The sequence below is a fragment of the Cornus florida genome, unplaced genomic scaffold (genome assembly GCF_030987335.1).
Source record: "Cornus florida cultivar Cherokee Brave unplaced genomic scaffold, ASM3098733v1 CherokeeBrave_3.0.0_Hap2_Chr10, whole genome shotgun sequence".
NCBI classification, from domain to species: domain Eukaryota; kingdom Viridiplantae; phylum Streptophyta; class Magnoliopsida; order Cornales; family Cornaceae; genus Cornus; species Cornus florida.
The window spans coordinates 111545819-111565311 of record NW_026775580.1 but is presented as its reverse complement, the minus strand read 5'-3'; the positions used below and the strand labels follow the sequence as shown (position 1 = coordinate 111565311).

The following is a 19493-nucleotide window of genomic DNA, read 5'->3' as shown; positions in this document are numbered from 1 at the left end:
CCGATGGATTTCATCCCAATCTTAACCTCAATTTAGGCCTTTGCAAAATATCAAAATGTAATATATATATATATATATATATATATATATATATATATATATATATATATTTATTTATTTTACCTAAAAAAAAAAAACCCTTAAAGTTTTGAACAATTATTATTGCTAAAAGATGCTTTAGAGGACGACCACGCACACTTTTTACCAGTAAATGCATAGATTAGTAGTAAGTCAACAGAGGGGTTAACCCAGTTAATGATGTGGATTTTGGATTGAAAAGTGGTATTCATACCATTGACGGTCTCACCACAAAGGATATCAGACCACAATTATGTAATCTATGAATTTCCGGATATCAGACAGGATGGGAAGGTCATTATTTAAAATGCCAGACAGGAGGAAAACATTATCTAGTGACAAAATGAAGCGTCAGAGACTCGGTTAAAACAGTCAACTTCATACCATCAAATTTTATGTCCTATTAATAAGTGTCATCTGGACCTAGTTTGCTCCACAAGTTTTTCTCTCCTCTTCTCTTCTGTATGTAGGGTATAACTGGTAGACTGCAGTGCACAGAAATAATAACAAATCTCTCTCTCTGTGCTTATTATCGAACCACAAAAATCATTTATATGTTTAGGCCTTAAGTTCCATAACGGCACTGTTATAACGTGTTAAAAAGGATGTTTTAGTTAGGGAAAAAGATTTGTACCGCAATCAGGTGACCTAATTTTTATTTCTAATTTTTCGAACGGTAAAACACACCGACTGTTTGCCCCTTACTCCTCTCCTCTTTCATGATGTGACCATGCTGCCTTCGTTGCTAGTTTTCAAATAATCGAAGATGACAACAATTGCGGCACAGCCAGAAAAAGTGGTGGCCATAGTGGAGTCAGGAGCACCCAAAAAAAAAACAAATAGTTTTCGCGGAGGTGTCCATTTTTAGCTGCACTTGACAAAATGGTAAGAGCAGCTTATTAAAAATTTGGATAAGTAAAGAGATAGAAGTATATATAAATCAAATTTGGAACTTGCAATCGTACAAACATGAATTATAATTTATTTATTACTTAAGGCTGAAGCTATCCCTGATAGACTGAAAAAGTACACTTGAAAAGTCTATAACAGCCAAATAACTGGTCCAAAATTGATTAATTTTGCTATTCCTAGAACTATGAACTATTAAGAGTAGCAGACAAAGTATAAGGTCAGAGTAGACTGCAAAATCTTTGATCATTTTCATTTCCGGAAAGAAAATGTTCAACTTCGCCGGCAAAATCCCTCTCAAGAGTCTCGTGCATACAACAAATATATATGTAATACAAATAACTGACATGAGATAAATGCCCATAAGAAAAGGCTTTTTAGTGCCAAGGATTCTTCTTTCTGTTTCCGCTTCTTTTTGAGGTGGTAGTGGAGCCAGTTTTCTGCAAAACAGAGCAACGGGTAGGTGAACCACAATGGAATAATTTCTTCACATACATTCTAAAATAAATAATAGAAGAATCATCATTCATACATACCGATTTAGATTTCTTCGTCTTTCCCTTGATCCTGTTCTTTTGAGGTTTTAGTTTGTATATCCGAACCATCCAATGATGAGTCGTGAATACCTAGATTGATCGTAATCCACAAAAAAACTGAAGCATAAGAACTAAATGAATTACGAACAGAGAAATAATCCACAACATGTGCATGATCTCACTGGACATTGGTGTAGTAAAACTATTCAGAAGTCCATTAGAGATTTCACAACGAAAAGAGAGAGTATTTGTTTAGATACAAATTACAGTTAGAGAAAACTAGGATACAGAATCAAAGAAACATATACTGCGTTTGACGTGCAGGAATGAAATGGAATGGCCATTCTCATTATATTGTTTGGTTGTAAATATGAAATGTGTAGGAATGAAATGATAATTACCATTCTAGCGTTTGGTTGGACCGATTTAAAATTTAGAATGAAATAAATTTCAAATTGAGTTCTCCAAATATCCCTCAGAGTAAATAAATTAAATTAATAAAATGACATTCTTCTATAATTTTTTTTAAAATAAATGGTGGCAGTGGCGGTGGTAGATGGGGGTGGAGGAAAGTGGTGTAGGTGGTGGTGTTGGTGGAAGGCAATGGAGGTGTTGGTGGTGGTGGCGGTGGTTGAAGGCGGTGACAATGGTGGTGGAAGGCGGTGACGTGGTGGTGGAAGGGGTGGAAGGCAGTGACAGTGGTTGTGGTGAAAGACAGTAGCGGTGGTAGAAGGCGGTGACGGTGGTGGTGGTAAAAGGCAGTAGCGGTGGAAGGCGGTAGAAGGCGGTGGCGGTGGCAGTGGCGGTGGCGGAAGGTGGTAGTAGTGGTGGAAGTCGGTGGTGGTGGTGGTGATAAGCGGAGGTGGTTGTTGTGGAAGGTAGTAATGGTTTTTGGACTTGGAACATGAGGGTTTTTTGGGAAGTTGATTTTTGAAAAAAATTTACTTGGGAATGGAATGGCCATTCCATAGGTTTAGTTGTGGAATGGATTTTCATTTCCAATAATGAATTTTCATTCCAACGGAATGACCATTCCCACTTTAAATTGCATACCAATCAAAGGAATGGTTGGAATGGATATTCATTCCATTCCATTTTTGCACGCCAAACGCAACAATATAGAAATGCTGAAGATACTACAAATTTATGTCATTTGTGCATTTGTGCATTTGAATGCAGATTATATGTGTTTCGCCATAAATAAACAAGGTACAGAATCAAAGCAATATAAAATATTTCCTTACGCATCAATGCGCCATAAATCAAATGAAGCCAAGCACATTCATAAATGCTGACATTGCCACATCAAATGAAGATAAACACATCTCTTTAACAAGTTACCAACACACTACCATATAACCCAAGTCTACTCCAAATAATAATTTTAAACACCATGCAACCCAAAAAAAAGATATAACCATCTTATCATAGCATCTCATATGGTATCTGGGGGCTAACAACAATTTATGCCTCGTAGAAAGTTTAGGTCATCTTACCTCCTCAAAATGGGTAAGTTTAAAATATTTCTTCCCAATCTCTGTCCGTCTTACTCTATCAAACCCCTTACCATCCGTCTCCACAAATCTAAAATATAACAGTGAGAATTTATTAACAATACAGCCAAAATAAGCACAACCACCACATGTAAACAACCAAATTTACCACAAAAAGCACACACCTGAAATACGAGAGTTTGTACATGAGGCAATTTAGCATAGTTGGTGTGGCCTGAGAATCAATCCGGTATTGACCATCTCTCTTTTCAACAAAAAGGACAACATAAATTTTAGTCCAAATTAAATAGTATCAATAGAAAAATTTAGAATTAGAAAATCTAACACAAATTTCAAGTTCTTTTGGACAGACCAAAGAAGGCAGGTACATTCATGATTTTCTAAAAAAAAAATAAAATCAAATCGGCAATTAGTGTACGGATAAGAACATGAGCACACAAAAGAACATTGGAACTGAGTCGACTGACAACATAGAAACTGTTTATTTTTAAGGAATAATAAATGACATATGTTAAAACATCTTATGCTTTGAAGTTATGTCGACATAAGAAATTTATCTGTACATAATATATAGGGTTACTAATGGATATTTAAACATGACAAGTATCTTGTAATAACCCTAAATTTAAATAAGCAATAAGAATTTGTGTAAGGTGTATTATCGTACAATAAGTATAATTATAATTAAATTGAAAATAATATTAAGGAATAACCTACTATTCCTTATAAAATATTATTAGTATACAAGTATGAGAAACGGTATAATTAGGGTTTTGTTAAATTCTATACAGATTTAGACTTGGAGAGCGGCAAATTAACTTAGCAATTAATCAACTAAATTCAGGTAAGTGGTGTTCTAACTTTTCTATAATAATTATTATATTCTGATATTATTTACAATTTAATCATGTTGGTTAAAGACGGAAGAAAAGAAAAATATTTTTGATTTTTGATTTTATATGTGTGTGCATGTGTGTTGTGTGTGTATATATTGGGTGGATTAATGGATGTGTAATTGAGCATGAAAAAGAGATTGATGAAACACATTAATAGAACTAAATTTTGATTCAAAGTTTAATGAAATTTACAAGTAATAACTATATTCTTTATTTCTTTTCAGAGAAACTATGTACTGAGGATTGTGTTTAGTTCTATTTTATTATTGCATTGGAGTATGGTGGTTATTATTGTCAATTATGTTGAGAAATTTATGAGATAGCAAGTTGGCATTGTTAATTATTGAATTATTTTTACTTGATGGAATGTTGGAAAGTTAGTCATACACCTGTTTTGTGAAAGGTCAAGAGTGCCTTTAATCTCAACTTGGGGACGTGACAATTTGGTTCAAGCAATCTCTTATACAATTGATATCAAACTCTTGTACTAAAGACAATTTTTTCAAATTCTCTAAACAAGAAACAAACATGACACAAGGCTTCTCCATACTATTAGCAAACATTGACATTTCTACCTTGCCATCATATATTTTGTATTCATAATCATGCTAAAATTTCATTAATACTTTTAAAGTTATCCAATTAGAATGGAAACATAGGATTAGCCGGCCCCAAGTAGTTGGGAAAAAGGCTTGGTGGTGGTGGTTGTAGGCTTTCCAATTTTTCTTTTTTGGCAGGCATATTTTAATAGAAAGGTACTTGTCATCTTGAAAGCAGGATGTTTGCTAGTATTGTGAATGGTATTTGAGTAGAGATGCGTTCAACTCCCACAACACAATACCATCAATTGCAAGAAAACTATAAGAAGTTCAATTTAAAACCAGCATTGCTAGAACTGACCACTTACCAGATAGTCAGGTTCCTTGATGTGAGGGAATACACCCCCTCCTATACGAACCATCCACAGGAACTTATTAATATCGTCACTGGGGTAACCAACAAGACCTGAAATGTAATTCAGACTTCAGAAAAGCGTCTTTTTCCCCTCTATGGTAAGGTCTGAGCAACATTAGGAAACTAACCTCCAAAGACGACAAGAACATATTTTACATCCAACGAGTGAAAAATTTCCCAAGCTGCCTTCTCTGGAGAAGACATGGCAGTGCCAACAGTTGCGATATGTGTATTATTCCAGGTATTATTGTCAACAATGACAGTGCGGTTAGCCATAGCAGTTGTTTGGTATCCATAGTCCCACCAAGATGCAACCTGAAAGAAGTTCACAGAGATGAATCATGACACTTGGAACTATCTTCATTTTGTTAAAAGATGTCATGTTAGCTCAACATACTATTTTCAGACAAAAATAGCTCTGCAATAATCCTGCCATAGCTAGTTAAAACCAGGTCAAAATTACCTAACTAGGGTAAAAGTTGAATCCAACTTTTATTGTTTTTCTTTTTATCACCACGGCAAGAACAAATGCCCAACATATACTTTGTTATAAAGTGGCTCAAAGATGAAATCAGCACTCATTCAACACTTAACTTCTCAAAAGGGGAGAGATTAAAACCATTACTGCAGCCTCCACTCGTATACCTCATATGTAATTTTCAAATGTACCTTCTACCAAAATATAGAAAGCATTTTACAGAACATTTTGCCAAAAGACAGATTGAAAAGATCAAATCCAGAGCTATCATCACATCTTCAGCGCCTTAAATCACACTTAAACCAGTTTGTTACCATCACAATTTATCCCGGCCCATTTTTCTACATCAAAAGCATATTTATGTCTATAACTATAGCGACCCACTCAACCACATGGTATGATATTGTCCGCTTTGGGCCCGAGCTCGCTCGGTTTTGCTCTTAGATTTTACCCCCAAAGGCCTCATACCAATTGGAGCGACACACCTACATATATATCACTTCCACTTTTTCACACCCAGGCGATGTGGGATTGTGCACCTGTAACTCGCCCAGTGTTGTAGCCTAGTGTAACGGGTGGGCGCTTGCCCTTTTACCCACTAGCTTAAGCTATTGAGTAGTGCTGCGTACCCACCCATTTATACCCGAGTCATTTCCCATCCAGATTCGATGTGGGACAAGTCTCCCCTTGTAAAACCCAGACAATACCTCTTGCACCCACCCACAAGGTCGCCGCAATCACCCCCCTTGGGGCTCAGCGTCCTCGTTGGCCATACTTCTAGTTGGGTCAAGCTTTGATACTATTTGTAATGACCCATTCCACCACATGGTATGATATTGTCTACTTTGTGCCCGAGCCCACACGGTTTTGCTCTTAGGTTTTACCCCAAAAGGCTTCATACCAATTGGATTAACACACCTACATATATAGCACTTCCCCTTTTCCACACTCAGGGCAATGTGGGATTGTGCACATGCAGCTTGCCCAGTGTGGTAGTCTGGTACCTCACGCACCCGCGCCCCCCCCCCCCCCCCCCCCCCCACCACACACACACACACACACACACACACACACACACACACAAGGTCGCCACAATTCCTTAGTAACTCAACTAGGAATGATAATTGTAATTAGTTTATGCAATTATATAACTTTTTTGATAAGTGCAATTATATAACTTGAGAACACTCGTATAAACAATGATCATAATTCAACACACACTTGCAAAATGCAAACTACGATTCCAGTATGAACCTAATGAGCGAAACATTGAGTGTGGGCATCAGATTGGCAAACCAGATTAACAAGTGGGGAGCAATACAAAATCAACAATAAAAGAGGACTGCTATATAAAATAGGGAAAATGCGGAGAGTATAATTCACCTTATCATCCACCTCAGTATTGTGGCTCAGCCATGAATAAGCCTCTCTAAAATCATCAAAAACATGAAGACCATCATGAGATTGAGATGTAAGAACAATAGAAGGGGCTGAATAAGCTTCTGCTGCTGCCCAGACACAATGAACCTACAAGAAGAAATATCACTTGCATATAAAAGACCCAGCAAAACTACCATGTAATCAAAAAAAGAGAATTACATGAAGAACTACCAGGTTTCCTGCAACAAAATCTAACCAAACTAAGACATATGATTTAAGTACTACCCTGTATGGAGTACTAACGTTTAAAATATAAGAGCTTGTCAATGCTAATTAGCATGTATTCATGGGAAACTCGGGAATCATTGAAGCTAAAAAAAGGAGGTTACCCCAAAACTTCATTGCAATGTGTTAAAAATGAAAGGAAGAGGATGGAAAGGAACACCACTACAGGAGATCGTTCTTGAAGGGGGTGGGTGGTGATAACCAGGTTTGAAATAGATGATGAACTTGACATATGTTCAATCATTGATGGCTACTCAACATGTAAATGATACAGAAATCAAGCTGCCATATGCATAAATAATATTAGCGTCTTGCTCCAAAGGAAATGAAGCATAGCACACCATGACCCCTATAAATGACAAAATCCGTTCCATTTCAATCAGCTACTAACACATAAAAAAGGGTCATTACCCAATGTGGTCTCCAATAATCAAGAGTCCTGGGAGGGAAAGACTGGTAACATACCTAACATTTGACAATTTTCGGTCAAAGTGGTTGCTCTCAAGATTCAAACCAACGTTTTCACGCTTGAAAGTCCGAGAATTTTACCATTACACCATACAATGACCCCTATATATATATATGAAGTAGTCAAACTAGTTAATGTTAATCTTATTATTTACTGTATTTATTTTACTTTTTTTTTAGAGGGTGGAGGGCAAGGGGCTTAAACAAAATGCATTACAGCACATCAACAGGTTTCATGAAATTGGCCTAAAAAACATGACGTACACAGATACAGATTTGTAAACAGAAATCATGACATGCAATTACTACCCATTGAAAATAGATAACAAGAAAGTATATGTACCACATAGAAGGCACCTAGCAACACAAGTAAGAAAATAGCAATGACTGATGTCTCCAGAGGTAAAACCAGAAGCCTCTTCTGAATGTGAGACTTAATCGAAGCCTTTTCTACAGTCTCTTTTTCCTTTTTCTTATGCTTTCTCGAAGGTCGTTCCTTTATAGGATCTTCATTTTTATCAGTCTTCACCACATCATTTTGTGTAACAACACTACCAGAAGTATCCCCTGCCTTAATGGACAGCACCATAAAAAAATTATCTTAGTCTAGAAGCTGAATTTTCACAATTTAATGGTTAAAAATAATATCTTTTGAAGGAAAAGAGCTGAAATTCTTACATCAACCTGGGGATTTTCTGATATTCCTGGTAACTGAGTTTTGATTGATCGAGTAAAAACATCAAAAGCTTCAGAAAGAGCAATTCCAGAGGTTATGCATGCCGCTGGAGCAAATACAAGCATTAAGCGCACCTGTAATGTCGGTGGAAATAAAAAATGAAGACCAAGAATTGACAAGAAAAAAAAAATGAAATTGGCCATCCCAAAAATTCTCCTTACCATGACTCCAGAAAAATATACTGATGTAACAATGTAAAGGACCACAAAGGCACTTGCATCAGATAGCGGCAGAAAGCATGACTACCAAATGGAAACAGACAGATTAACAGTTTTAAACCGCACAGTCAAAAGTTATAGTTGAAAACAATATGATATGAAAAAGAACAAAAGGACAGAAATAGCAAGAAAATTGAGTTGCACATTTTAGACTTACAATAATGCCAGCTGGAACCAAGAATGCTAAAACATTAATGTCCATAAAGTAAGATGGCCAAGTAGGCGGTTGATGTTCACTAACACTGGCAATAATTGGTATGTACTTGCTAGCATAAGTTCTGTCACAAATAAAAATAAAATAAAAAGGTATGTAAGAAGGATAATATAAGACAACTTGAAACAGAATACATAGGAAGGTATTAGAAAAATGGTAAATATCCTTTGCAGTTATGCATAAGAAGCATTGTAACTCATTCCAGAGACTCAACAAAATGAATACATTAAAGATTCTAGTGAAAGAGTCTCACATTAGTGATAGAAAGATAGAAAGAAGGCAGGGGAAAAAAAAAAACGTATCCTTTCTTTCCAGTTGCTGAAGTAGAAGTGTCAAGTCTAAAGTCAATCTCGGAAGGCCAATGAGCAATTCACATTTCAGATAACAATTATTGCAACCTGGTTAGTTTTGGGACAAAACGAGAACCAAACTGCTCTAAGTTCACCCAAGTTTCTAACCCAAAAATAAGAACCATATTACAGCTACCAGAAGCAAAAACCAAAATGAATTAGGCAGTTTAAAACTTCAAATTATACGGTAACATTTTCTATATATATAAAAAAATGATTGTATCTAGGGGCGGAGCCAGTGTATGCCCGCGGGGGGGGGGGGGGGGGGGGGGGGGGCACTTGCCCCCCCTGGCCTGGCCCGCCCACTATACATATACAATTTTTTTTTAATAATTTATATGTATATATTTGGAAATTTTTATATAATGCTCCCGCTAAAATTATTAGTTTTTAAAATTATCTCTTATTTTTCTAGTTTTTTTTTCCTAATTTACACTTCAAATTCCTTAAAAAAAGTTAAATTTTCCTTGTTAAATTAAATTTTATTTTTTTCCTTTTTAAGTTGTCATTTTTCTTACTTTTTTTTCCTCTTTCTTATTTTTTTCCCTTCTACTCCTTTAAATAATTTTTTTTTTCTTAACATTGTGCCCCCCCTAAACTAAAATCCTGGCTCCGCCCCTGATTGTATCATCCATTTATCATGAAATTATAGCAGTTAAACCCAATGACTTTACAACAGAAAGTCCAAGAGCAAGAGGTGCCTCTATAAATGAAAAGGAGTGGTGTTCCGCTCGGCAAAGGTTGTAAGGAGTGACAGCTGGGTAAGAGAAACCCTCCCAGTGAATAAATATATTTCCACTACCACACATCTATTGAATACAATTTAAGGATTAATCATAAAGTTTAGTACCTCGTTCCCAAAAAAAAAAAAAAAAAAGACTACCAATTTCGGCAAACTAAGGACCTAAGTCCCACCAGAGAACCAAAATAAACCGTAGTTCAGGTTTTATGGTGCACTGGACCAAGTTGCTTCCCAAAATGTCACACTGAAAATTCATCAAATCTCTTCAAGAAGATTAAAAGTAATAGCAATATAAGACCATGAAATGAACTGTGAGAGAAGCTACTTACGGATCAAGAAGGCTCAGACTTCGCCCACTCCATCCCTTTGTTGGGCTAGAAGCTACCAATGCTACAAGTACTGCTACCACAGCACAACATACTACCCTGCATAATAAAATTATAAATATATAATTAGTCAAGAGAGAATGTTTCACAACTACTGATCTGTGAAGAAATACAGGACGTCGCGAGACCATGTTAGCTTGCCATGATAATGTGATGTGGTGTAGGAAAGTTGTCTTAAATTCAACTGATCAAGTTAAAGAAAACTTGTGCAAATACTATTTAAAAGAACTTTAAAAACATGATTGGAAAAAATCTTGATGCACCAAAGCAACAGCTATATTTACTTCTGTGTTGCCATCTCTATTTGTTATTTCGTATTACCCTGTTCACAAGTGTGATGAAATCAAAGATAGGGAAGCTTACAGGCCAATAGATAGAACAAGTGTGACAGCTACTTTAAACATTTTTGGAGAGAGAATCCCTTTAATATAATACACGAGAGCCACCACATGGAGGATAATGAAAACCTGTAGACAAAAAATTAGCCCCAAGAATAATCGGTATCAAGGAACAAAAAGGGTAAAGTAGATAACAATCATAACATGATAGAAAGTATATGTGCATGGCCTTAAGTACAATGAACAAGAGTGCAGGCAAAGTAAATTAGAGCTATACTGCATACGTTAACTTAAAAAAGTATATCCCTAAATGTAGATCTATACTCTTCTTTTCAATTCAATTTCCATATGATGTTAGCCTACGCATGTACATATTTTTTTGATAAGTAGCCTACGCATGTACATATAATCACAAATGGTACTATTTTCACTCTTGCTACCAATTAGAGATAAACAAAACTCAATCCCTTCCTACAGGCATATACTCAAAAGAACTATAACAGAATAGATTAAAGCAGAAACCCTAGTATCCACTTTGAGCAAACCACACTTAAATCAAGCCAACCAAAAACGTATATAATAAGACTTTTATGAGTGTATTGCAAAGCTACTTTTTTAATGGTACCAACAGGTATCCATGGCCACTTACCTTATCAAATCAAAACAACAAAAAAGGTATAGATGGCAAAGGCTAAGAAAAAGTTTCAGTAACTGGCATAAAATTAACTGTTGGTGAAGACCATGTTTTATTGTTTGTTTGTTCCCTGTTATTAAAGTAGTTTGAGATTTATTCAATGAATCGATGAATCTGATTTCGTAGTTTGAGATTATCTTCATGGAACAAATAAGATTTGATCGCTGGTGATGCTCGCATGCCTTTTCCACAGCAAACCAATCTACGACAAGGCAATCTTGATAATCAATTTTCCTTTTTCTTCAGTTGATTTGGTGTCCTTGAAATCTGTCTGCCGAGATGGTTTCTAATCAACAGTTGAAACTATTGATCTCTTCTTCTTTTTCAAAAGTTGAATCTATTGATATGGCTTTACACTTTTCTTTTTTTCTTTTCTTTTAACTTATTCCCTGATAATTGTTTTGATTCATTGATTTATTGATCTGCGAGATCTGTCTAATCTTTGAAAAACAAAAATATTAAATCTCTGTATTAATGATAAATGATTTTTTGATCATTGCGTTAGTCCACTGAAGCAGATCTTCATGAAAACACTCGCCCACAAGACCATCACCCTTGTTCAGATTCGTCGTTGTTTTCTATAGCTCTTCTCCATGTTCCAAGAAATTTTGGGTTTCTACAATTTATTTTTTGGGGGTTACAAGCGGGGTGGGGTTAGAATTTCTAATCGGTTGCAGGGTCAGGGCATGGGAGGCATTTCTTAAAACGGTTTTGGGGCGGAGACGGGGGATATAAACTTAAACAGGGGCGGGGATGGGGAACAGCCCCCCGCCCAGTTGCCATCTCTACTGCCAAAGACAAAACCAACTGGGCCATGGGATTAAAGCCAATCATACCAGAACTGGAAATACCAGCCTGCAAGGCTCGTATTACTTGGCATACTGGCTTGGGTCAATACTATGTCATTAGAAGGCGTTGTGAATGCCATGTCATGGCCTTCACGCCTTTGCCTAGCCCTCAGATCTAGTCCCGGAGACCCAAACATGCCTAAATATCCCGAGAGCCAACACCATGATCCATCCCTCCAACACCATGTCAACAGTTCATATAATGAGAAGCCATATTTTGCAATGTGAATATTCTTCCAGAGACTATCCTGCTTCTTCAAACTACACCCATTTGCCAGATAGAACTAGCTTCATGGCCATGGACAATTAGTCCTCAATCCACCACACTCTTTGTTGGAATTAACTCATGTTTATCAAGCAAACAAGATTCCTCCAACAACTGGAAGGTGAACCTACTCAATGGTTCACCCACAATTGTGAATAGAAAAAGTGAATCCCCTTCTTGATGCAATCATGAAGAGAAAGAATAAGAATGAACTAAGCTGAGTAAGAAAACCACATTTTCATGTAGCAATACCCTATGACATGGGATTGCTGGTGAACTGACAATTCAATGCTTCAAAAGGAATGCGAAAAAATAAAAGACAAGGAGAAACCACTTCTCAAAATTAATTAATGCATGAGATTTATCTTAAAGAGTAGAGAAAAACACACAAGACAAAAAATAAAAAAATAAAAAAATAAAAAATATGACACATCGTCTACTTTTTCTAATCTATATCCAACTTAAGAATTAAAAACTCCAACTCTACTATTATTCACATCCCTCTTTCCTTATAAAGCCTTCTAACCAAGCTATATAGTTCTCTGACTTACTACTAACGTTAGAGCCACAGATTAATGCACAAGTTAAGAATAAATAGATGCTATATATTATAAACACTACAACACTGTCAATCTAGCTGAAACAGCTCAAGCACAACATAGTTACATAACAGACTGTAGACTGGCAATATTGGTTTTAACATATCTCTAAAAAAATCTCCCATGATTTAGGTTAAAATAGACACCCCAAGATACTAAATCATAAGTACATCAAAAATGGACAAGAACAATGCAAAATTCACTTATCAATAAGGAACTCACCAAAAACGATGCAAAATGTTCTGATGTCATGACAGCATTAAACCCAACAACAGGCACCAATGAGGCTAACAATGTTCCCAAGACAACCTGCATTGAACAACTAAAATTTTAGTGAGAACAAACAAATTCTTTACTAAAAATTTATGGAGCAGAAATATTTATCCTAGAGATAAATTCTTGGTGTCAAATGTAGGAAAGTTACAGCCGAAAGAAAATGAGTGTTGTAACATGCATTTAGCATTTCCAAGAACGATAGCAGAAAACTGAAAAGGAAAAAGTGTATATTGCCTAAAGGCAAGCAGCTAACATTTCAATAACTTTTGACATATCTCCTCCATTGGTGTCAAATGTTGGAAAGTTACAGCAGAAAGAAAATGAGTGTTGTAACATGCATTTAGCATTTCCAAACAATAGCAGAAAACTGCAAAAGGGAAAAGGGCATATTGCCTAAAGGCAAGCAGCTAACATTTAAATAAATTTGACTAATATCTCCTCCAACTACTAGAGCTTAAAATTTGTTCAATTCGCTTTAACAGTGTGCTATGGGGGCGAAGAAGAAAATGCTGACCACAACTCCAATAAATCAAAAGAGAACAATTGAACTCTCAACCATCCCATTCCTGAAATTTTGAGAAAAAAAAAAAAACATTTCTAGTGATGGATATGAAATCAAGAAACCGTAACTTCTTGTACTGCTTAGAATATCCTCATCTAAGTTCTACATCTTCCTTAAGCAAGATAACTCACATCTTTATGTATGGCATATATATGAAGAAAATATGAGAGTGAATTCTCTCCACACCATTTATTTGTGTCCCTAGCATGTCCTCATGCCTCAAGCCCCAAACCCTTCCAAAGTCTGCTAAAAAAACCTACTTTTTTATTGACCTCAAGTAGAAAGGCTTTGTCAGGTTGAGTTTGTACATGTATAGCACCCTCCCTATCCTTTTTATCAGATTCTAAGACAATACTAAAAGGCATTCTTCAATCTCCATGCTAAAACACATAGTAATTGTTTTTGACTATCATGCAAGCTTAATGAGCTCCCAGATACTTACAAATGGAGCGTATGCAATGTACAGCCGGGAAGAATAACGACCGGTTACAATACACAGAAGCACGTGCATTGGAATGAGATTAATAATAAAGGTATACCCTCCCCAAGAGCAAACCTGAAAAAGGAAACAATATGCTGACAACCATGAGTTTTATGAGAGGCAGAAAGAGACCACTTGCAACACTAGCACACAAAATTTACCATGTAAAAGTATGATATGGCATTTAAAGTCGCATAAAAGAGGGATCCTGTGTTCAGCGTCTGCAGGATAATGAGTAATCAGTCAAGAAATAGTTAACCATATATGATAATATTCCATGTCCATAATTCTGAAAGGAATTGATGAGAAACAAATAAAAAATGATCAACTATTATCCAGTAAGGGAGATATTCACAGTAGTTATTTTAAGTAGAAAATATGGCACAAATGGATCAGATGACTTTGATCAAAATCTAACCTTTATGTATAGATAAAAAGTGAAGATCAAAGCAAAAATAGCCACAGCTTCATTGTCATAGCTGCCAGCCACAGATCGAGATATGTAGGATGGAACCTGCAAACAGTAACATTAAAGAGAGTACCATATAATATGCCATCGTAATATGGATGACATAACATAAAATACATATAGCAGTGCACTTCATACAAAATAGTAGCATGTCTTAAACAGAAATTTGTCTTTTAAACAAAACATTGTGGGAACTTATCAAACAAATAAATACAATATATTAAAATTTATATATAACTTCATTCTGTAAGTTATCCATAGCAGAAAACAGTCTCATACTCTCAGGCAAACAGACTAAGACTCCCACCAGATCCTCTGTGCTCTGTCTAGTGTCCAGAACCCAAATTTCACAGCGAGTACTATTAATCACAAGTACTCTTTCAAAATGGACTTATCAATGATTCTTCCGAAACTTTAACATGTATCCTGCAGAAGGTACAGCTTGCATATGTTGACTGATTTGACAGGAAATCAATCTCTAAAACCACCAAATGCAAGTAGCCAAACATTGTTCTTAAGTTTTCAAGGAAACTTGAGCTCTGCTTGCCTAATTTCTAGAGACATCCTCTAAAACATTTCTTACCACAAATATGCCTCAGCAATAACAAAATCCTGTTGATTGGAGTTACGATTTCCAGGTTCTAATGACACCCTCTAAGACATTATTGACTACAATTATGTTCCAATTGATACCAAATCGCATTCCAAAATTCCCTCATTTGTAGCTGAACATGTAGTTCCTGCCAAACACAGCTCAGTATAACTTCAGAACATACATTGTAAACCTCCAAACATTCACTAACAAGAACCTTCACAGGTTACTGCTGCCAGCATAGGCCCCTTTAGATTTCTCTGATATACAAGGATCACACGATTTCTGGCTCTGAACTAACATTGTTTGCATACATCAACATAACAACTTTGATCTTTGGGCAATATTATTATGTATGCCTGACAAGTGACAACAAATTTCACAGCCTACCAACATTATACCTGTTGGAAATTGTGTCTTAACTTCCTATTCTAATTAGCCTTCTATTTTAGAGTCGTATTTTATTAGGTAATTGCTTGTTTGGCAACTGTTGGGCTCCAAGGAATTGTAATCCTTGTCCAACAAGGAATTGAGTTTGGAACTCTATAAATAGGCACTGAGGTTATTGGTTGAGACTTATGAGATTCAGTGCCCCAATAGAAGACTGCCATCAAAGGATCTCCTATTCCGTTCCTTCCACAAGCACCACCAAAGATACAGGGCTGCTATCCTCCAAAAGTCTCGGGCTTCGGCTCCAACTATACAACCTCTCCAAGCCTCCAACGTGCCTCACAATATAATGGAATTTAAAATATAAAGGTTGACCATTCTCCTGTTTTTCTATTGTGTGACAGAAGCAAAAGAAGTCAAAGTTCCTTTTTTCATATGATTGGTAGTGATGGATAAAGTTTTTAATTAAACAGGATGCACTTACGAAACTTAAAAGAGTGATTTACACATTGTGACGGTGAGAGATTAAAAGAATTTTTGGGCGTATAACATATAATCTCTAGTGACACACCTAAGTTCTAATTAAATGTTTCTCTAAAATAATTAAACATAATTATCAGTAAGAATTGTATGATCCTTCGTGATTCTATGGCAAGGATGCGTCTCAACGAACTATAATACAAGAAAACTAATTCGAAAGCTTGCAAAGACATTAACTTTGCACTCGAGGGCATGTTTCATTACAAGTCTACCATTACACCATGTGTACCTTCTGTTTCAATTACAGACAGATGGCAATATCTAAGTTACTGATACAACTCAACAAAGCATTATCCCAATTATTTAGAGTGGTTATGTGAATCTTACATCACCTTTAGTTAAACCGCAAGCTATTATGTATACCATTATTATCTCCATAATTTTTTATTTATTTTAATTTTCTTTTATTCCAAACGTTACCCAAAATGTGAACCATATCACTCTTCTCGATGGCGGGCATAGTAGTTCTCTATGCATAACCAAATCATCTTAGACAATTTTCTATCTCAAGTGTGTGCTATTACCGCCATTTCAATACTATATTCACTTCTAATTTGATCATTTCTTACCTTACCATATATTCAATTTAAAGTCCGCATACAATCTTATTCATTTTGTGAACACTTTTTTTTCCATATCCCTCAATACTTGATTAGATAAAGTGTTAACTAATATTTATTATGTTAGAATTTTCCTTTCAATTTTATAGGTTAAAGTCGATCAATCAATACCCCGAAGCACTCCTCATCTTAAATTTTCACACTAGAGTTCTATGAGCAATATTATTTTCAATCTTTCCATTGATAAAAATAAAGAATCTATTTAATAAAAAAGTTCAAATTTTGGCATCTCTTGAAACATTAATATTCACTACATCCGCTTTTGAGTTACTACTTTTGCTGTAATTTCATATTTAGCTCTAGTTAGTAACTCAATTTTTTTTCAAAAAAATGATAAAGAATAAAAAAAAAGTCATCAACAAATAACACACACCATGGAACCTTGTCCATTATGCGTCCCTTCAATTCATATAGATCATAAGTACGACAAAAAGCACATTGTTGATGTAAACCTACAGTAACTGGGACAAGAATATCTAGATAAACGGGATTATATAATCTCTCTTTTTTTTATATAAATAAATAAAACAGGATTATATACCTTCAAACAACGAAGCTGAAATGACATGTCAAAAGCAACTTATCAAACTTTCAAACAATTTCATCAAAAATAAAATAGTAACAAATAAACTCTCTGCAATTTACCATGGCCAAAAGAGCTGCTGCAGTCAGTCCAGCACCAGTGCCCTTAACTTCCTATATGAACGGGCAATTGAAAATGATTGGCAAATCTCAGTTAGGATACAATATAAAATAAATAAATAAAAACAATATGAAGTTAATAACAACAATCAGAAACACAAATTAGTATAGCCAGAAAAAAAACCTTTGTCAGAAGGTAGGTCGCCCATGCAGCATTAGCAGAGAATATAGGAGCAGTAAATACGCAAACAGTTTCCACGGATAGAGGAATATTCAAAGAATTAAGTATCCTGCGATCAAAAAGTAATGGCTCAAAAATATCAGCTGCCATAGGACTCACATACAGGTTTCTTCTACTTTTTTATTTTCTTAAAAACCCAAATCAATATAATTCGTTTTATCTGGTAAGAAATATCAGGGACAAAATTAATGGCATTAATCTCCAACTATAATGAGTTTTCTCAATCTCAGGTACACACCGCCATAATGTGCCTGCTGTCAATGTCAATCCAGGGTAAACAGTTCCACCAATCACTCGCCCAAGAGGATACCTTAGGAGAAACAAAATATGAAGTGTAATGTTAGGTTAATTAAATAACAACCTATAGAAGAGATAAAGGAAACAAGAATGGCACTAAAAGAATATCCAAGAGTTGTATCGAAATTACCAGGTCCGGTCATCAAACCAATTCCAGAAATCATATATTCCATTTTTTGTGAGAAACTGAAATCAGAAACATTCTTTTCATCTTCAGTATACTTGTAAAATATTGAAAATAATTAATAATTAATTGAAATGAATTAAAAACCAATATTTTAATATATAATTTGGACAAAGTTTGAAACAATTAACTGGAAGATGGAAACTTCGGGGTTACTGCAGAAGTTTCAACGTTTCAATTTTCATAAGCTACTGTTTATACAACCCATGGTTCCACCTCCATGCGTGATTTCATCAACATATATGCTCTGTTATAGTTATCATAAAAATACATGTTTCCAAACCTTAATTCACACAAACATATTACACACATGTATATAGACACGAGCTGGCTACACCCACTTCACACATCCCTATCGACTTCTTGAAGAATCCATTTTGAAGCTTATTCAACTTCTTGGAAAATAGTTCAAATAATATATATATATATATATATATTAGTCGGTTGAGTGAAAAATCTTATGAATTATTCAAAACTGGATGCTCCTGTCACAATTATCTGTAATTGAAAACGAAAATGACACACAACAGTTACTTCTAGTGAAAAGATATCAAATGTCAATGAAGAAATCAAACCTGAGTGACTCTGTAATTGAAATAAGGATCGAACTCGTGAATCACACTCTCGTACTTTATGACCTGTGATCATAAATCAATCCATATAATTATACGACCCCAAGTACAAATTGAACGCATACAACCAACTCTTTTCCACAAAAATAAAAGCCCTAAGGCCTTAAGTTCTTAATTTGAATAACGTTTCAACCATTGGATCTAACTTGTGTGTGCGTACATATAAACATGTTTATAATATAAACACACGTGTATGTGCGTATGTGAGCGTTTGTGATCATATATGCGTATTAAAAAGTTAAATTTGAGATCAGAAGTCTACTGAGAAAAGGCGGATCGAGAATGCGAGAACTCCGATCAGGAGGAGAATGAAGAGTGCAAGGACATTCCCAAAAGCATGTCGCAGGGACGATCCTTTGGCGTTCTCTGAGGCCGACATTGACGGCCAAACCAAGTTCTGAATTTAGAGAGAGAAAGGGTAGTTCTTGGATAGATACTGAGGGTTTTGTAGGTCGTGAGAAGACAGACAGGGGAGGAAGACTTATTAGTGTGGTTTTGGTCAAGTTGATTAGCTACGAAATTACGGTCTTCCGAGCTCGGGATTGCTTTCTGATTGGTGCTCTGCCACACGGCCTGACCCGATTCGTTGAGCCACATGCTACTTTCGTTATTTTAGTTTTCTTTCCATTCCTACTGTTAGTATTAAGGACAAATTATCCGTATCAACTATCAACTAATG

General features: G+C 35.6%; 1 protein-coding gene across 1 annotated transcript; it reads right to left on the bottom strand.

Annotated features, from left to right (window-relative positions):
* Positions 1–1040: 1040 nt before the first annotated feature.
* LOC132277170 (dolichyl-diphosphooligosaccharide--protein glycosyltransferase subunit STT3A) lies at positions 1041–19297 on the bottom strand. Its single transcript, XM_059778934.1, has 23 exons — positions 19077–19297; positions 18758–18820; positions 18129–18184; positions 17940–18011; positions 17645–17750; positions 17464–17514; positions 14626–14721; positions 14369–14428; positions 14169–14282; positions 13111–13197; positions 10508–10611; positions 10088–10183; positions 8610–8730; positions 8396–8476; positions 8177–8308; positions 7842–8069; positions 6749–6892; positions 5016–5202; positions 4841–4938; positions 3202–3281; positions 3020–3107; positions 1524–1613; positions 1041–1427 (listed from the first exon to the last, which is right to left on the bottom strand). The coding sequence occupies exons 1-23, from the start codon at positions 19191–19193 to the stop codon at positions 1365–1367; spliced, it is 2334 nt and encodes a 777-aa protein (XP_059634917.1). The 5' UTR covers positions 19194–19297; the 3' UTR covers positions 1041–1364.
* Positions 19298–19493: the final 196 nt, after the last annotated feature.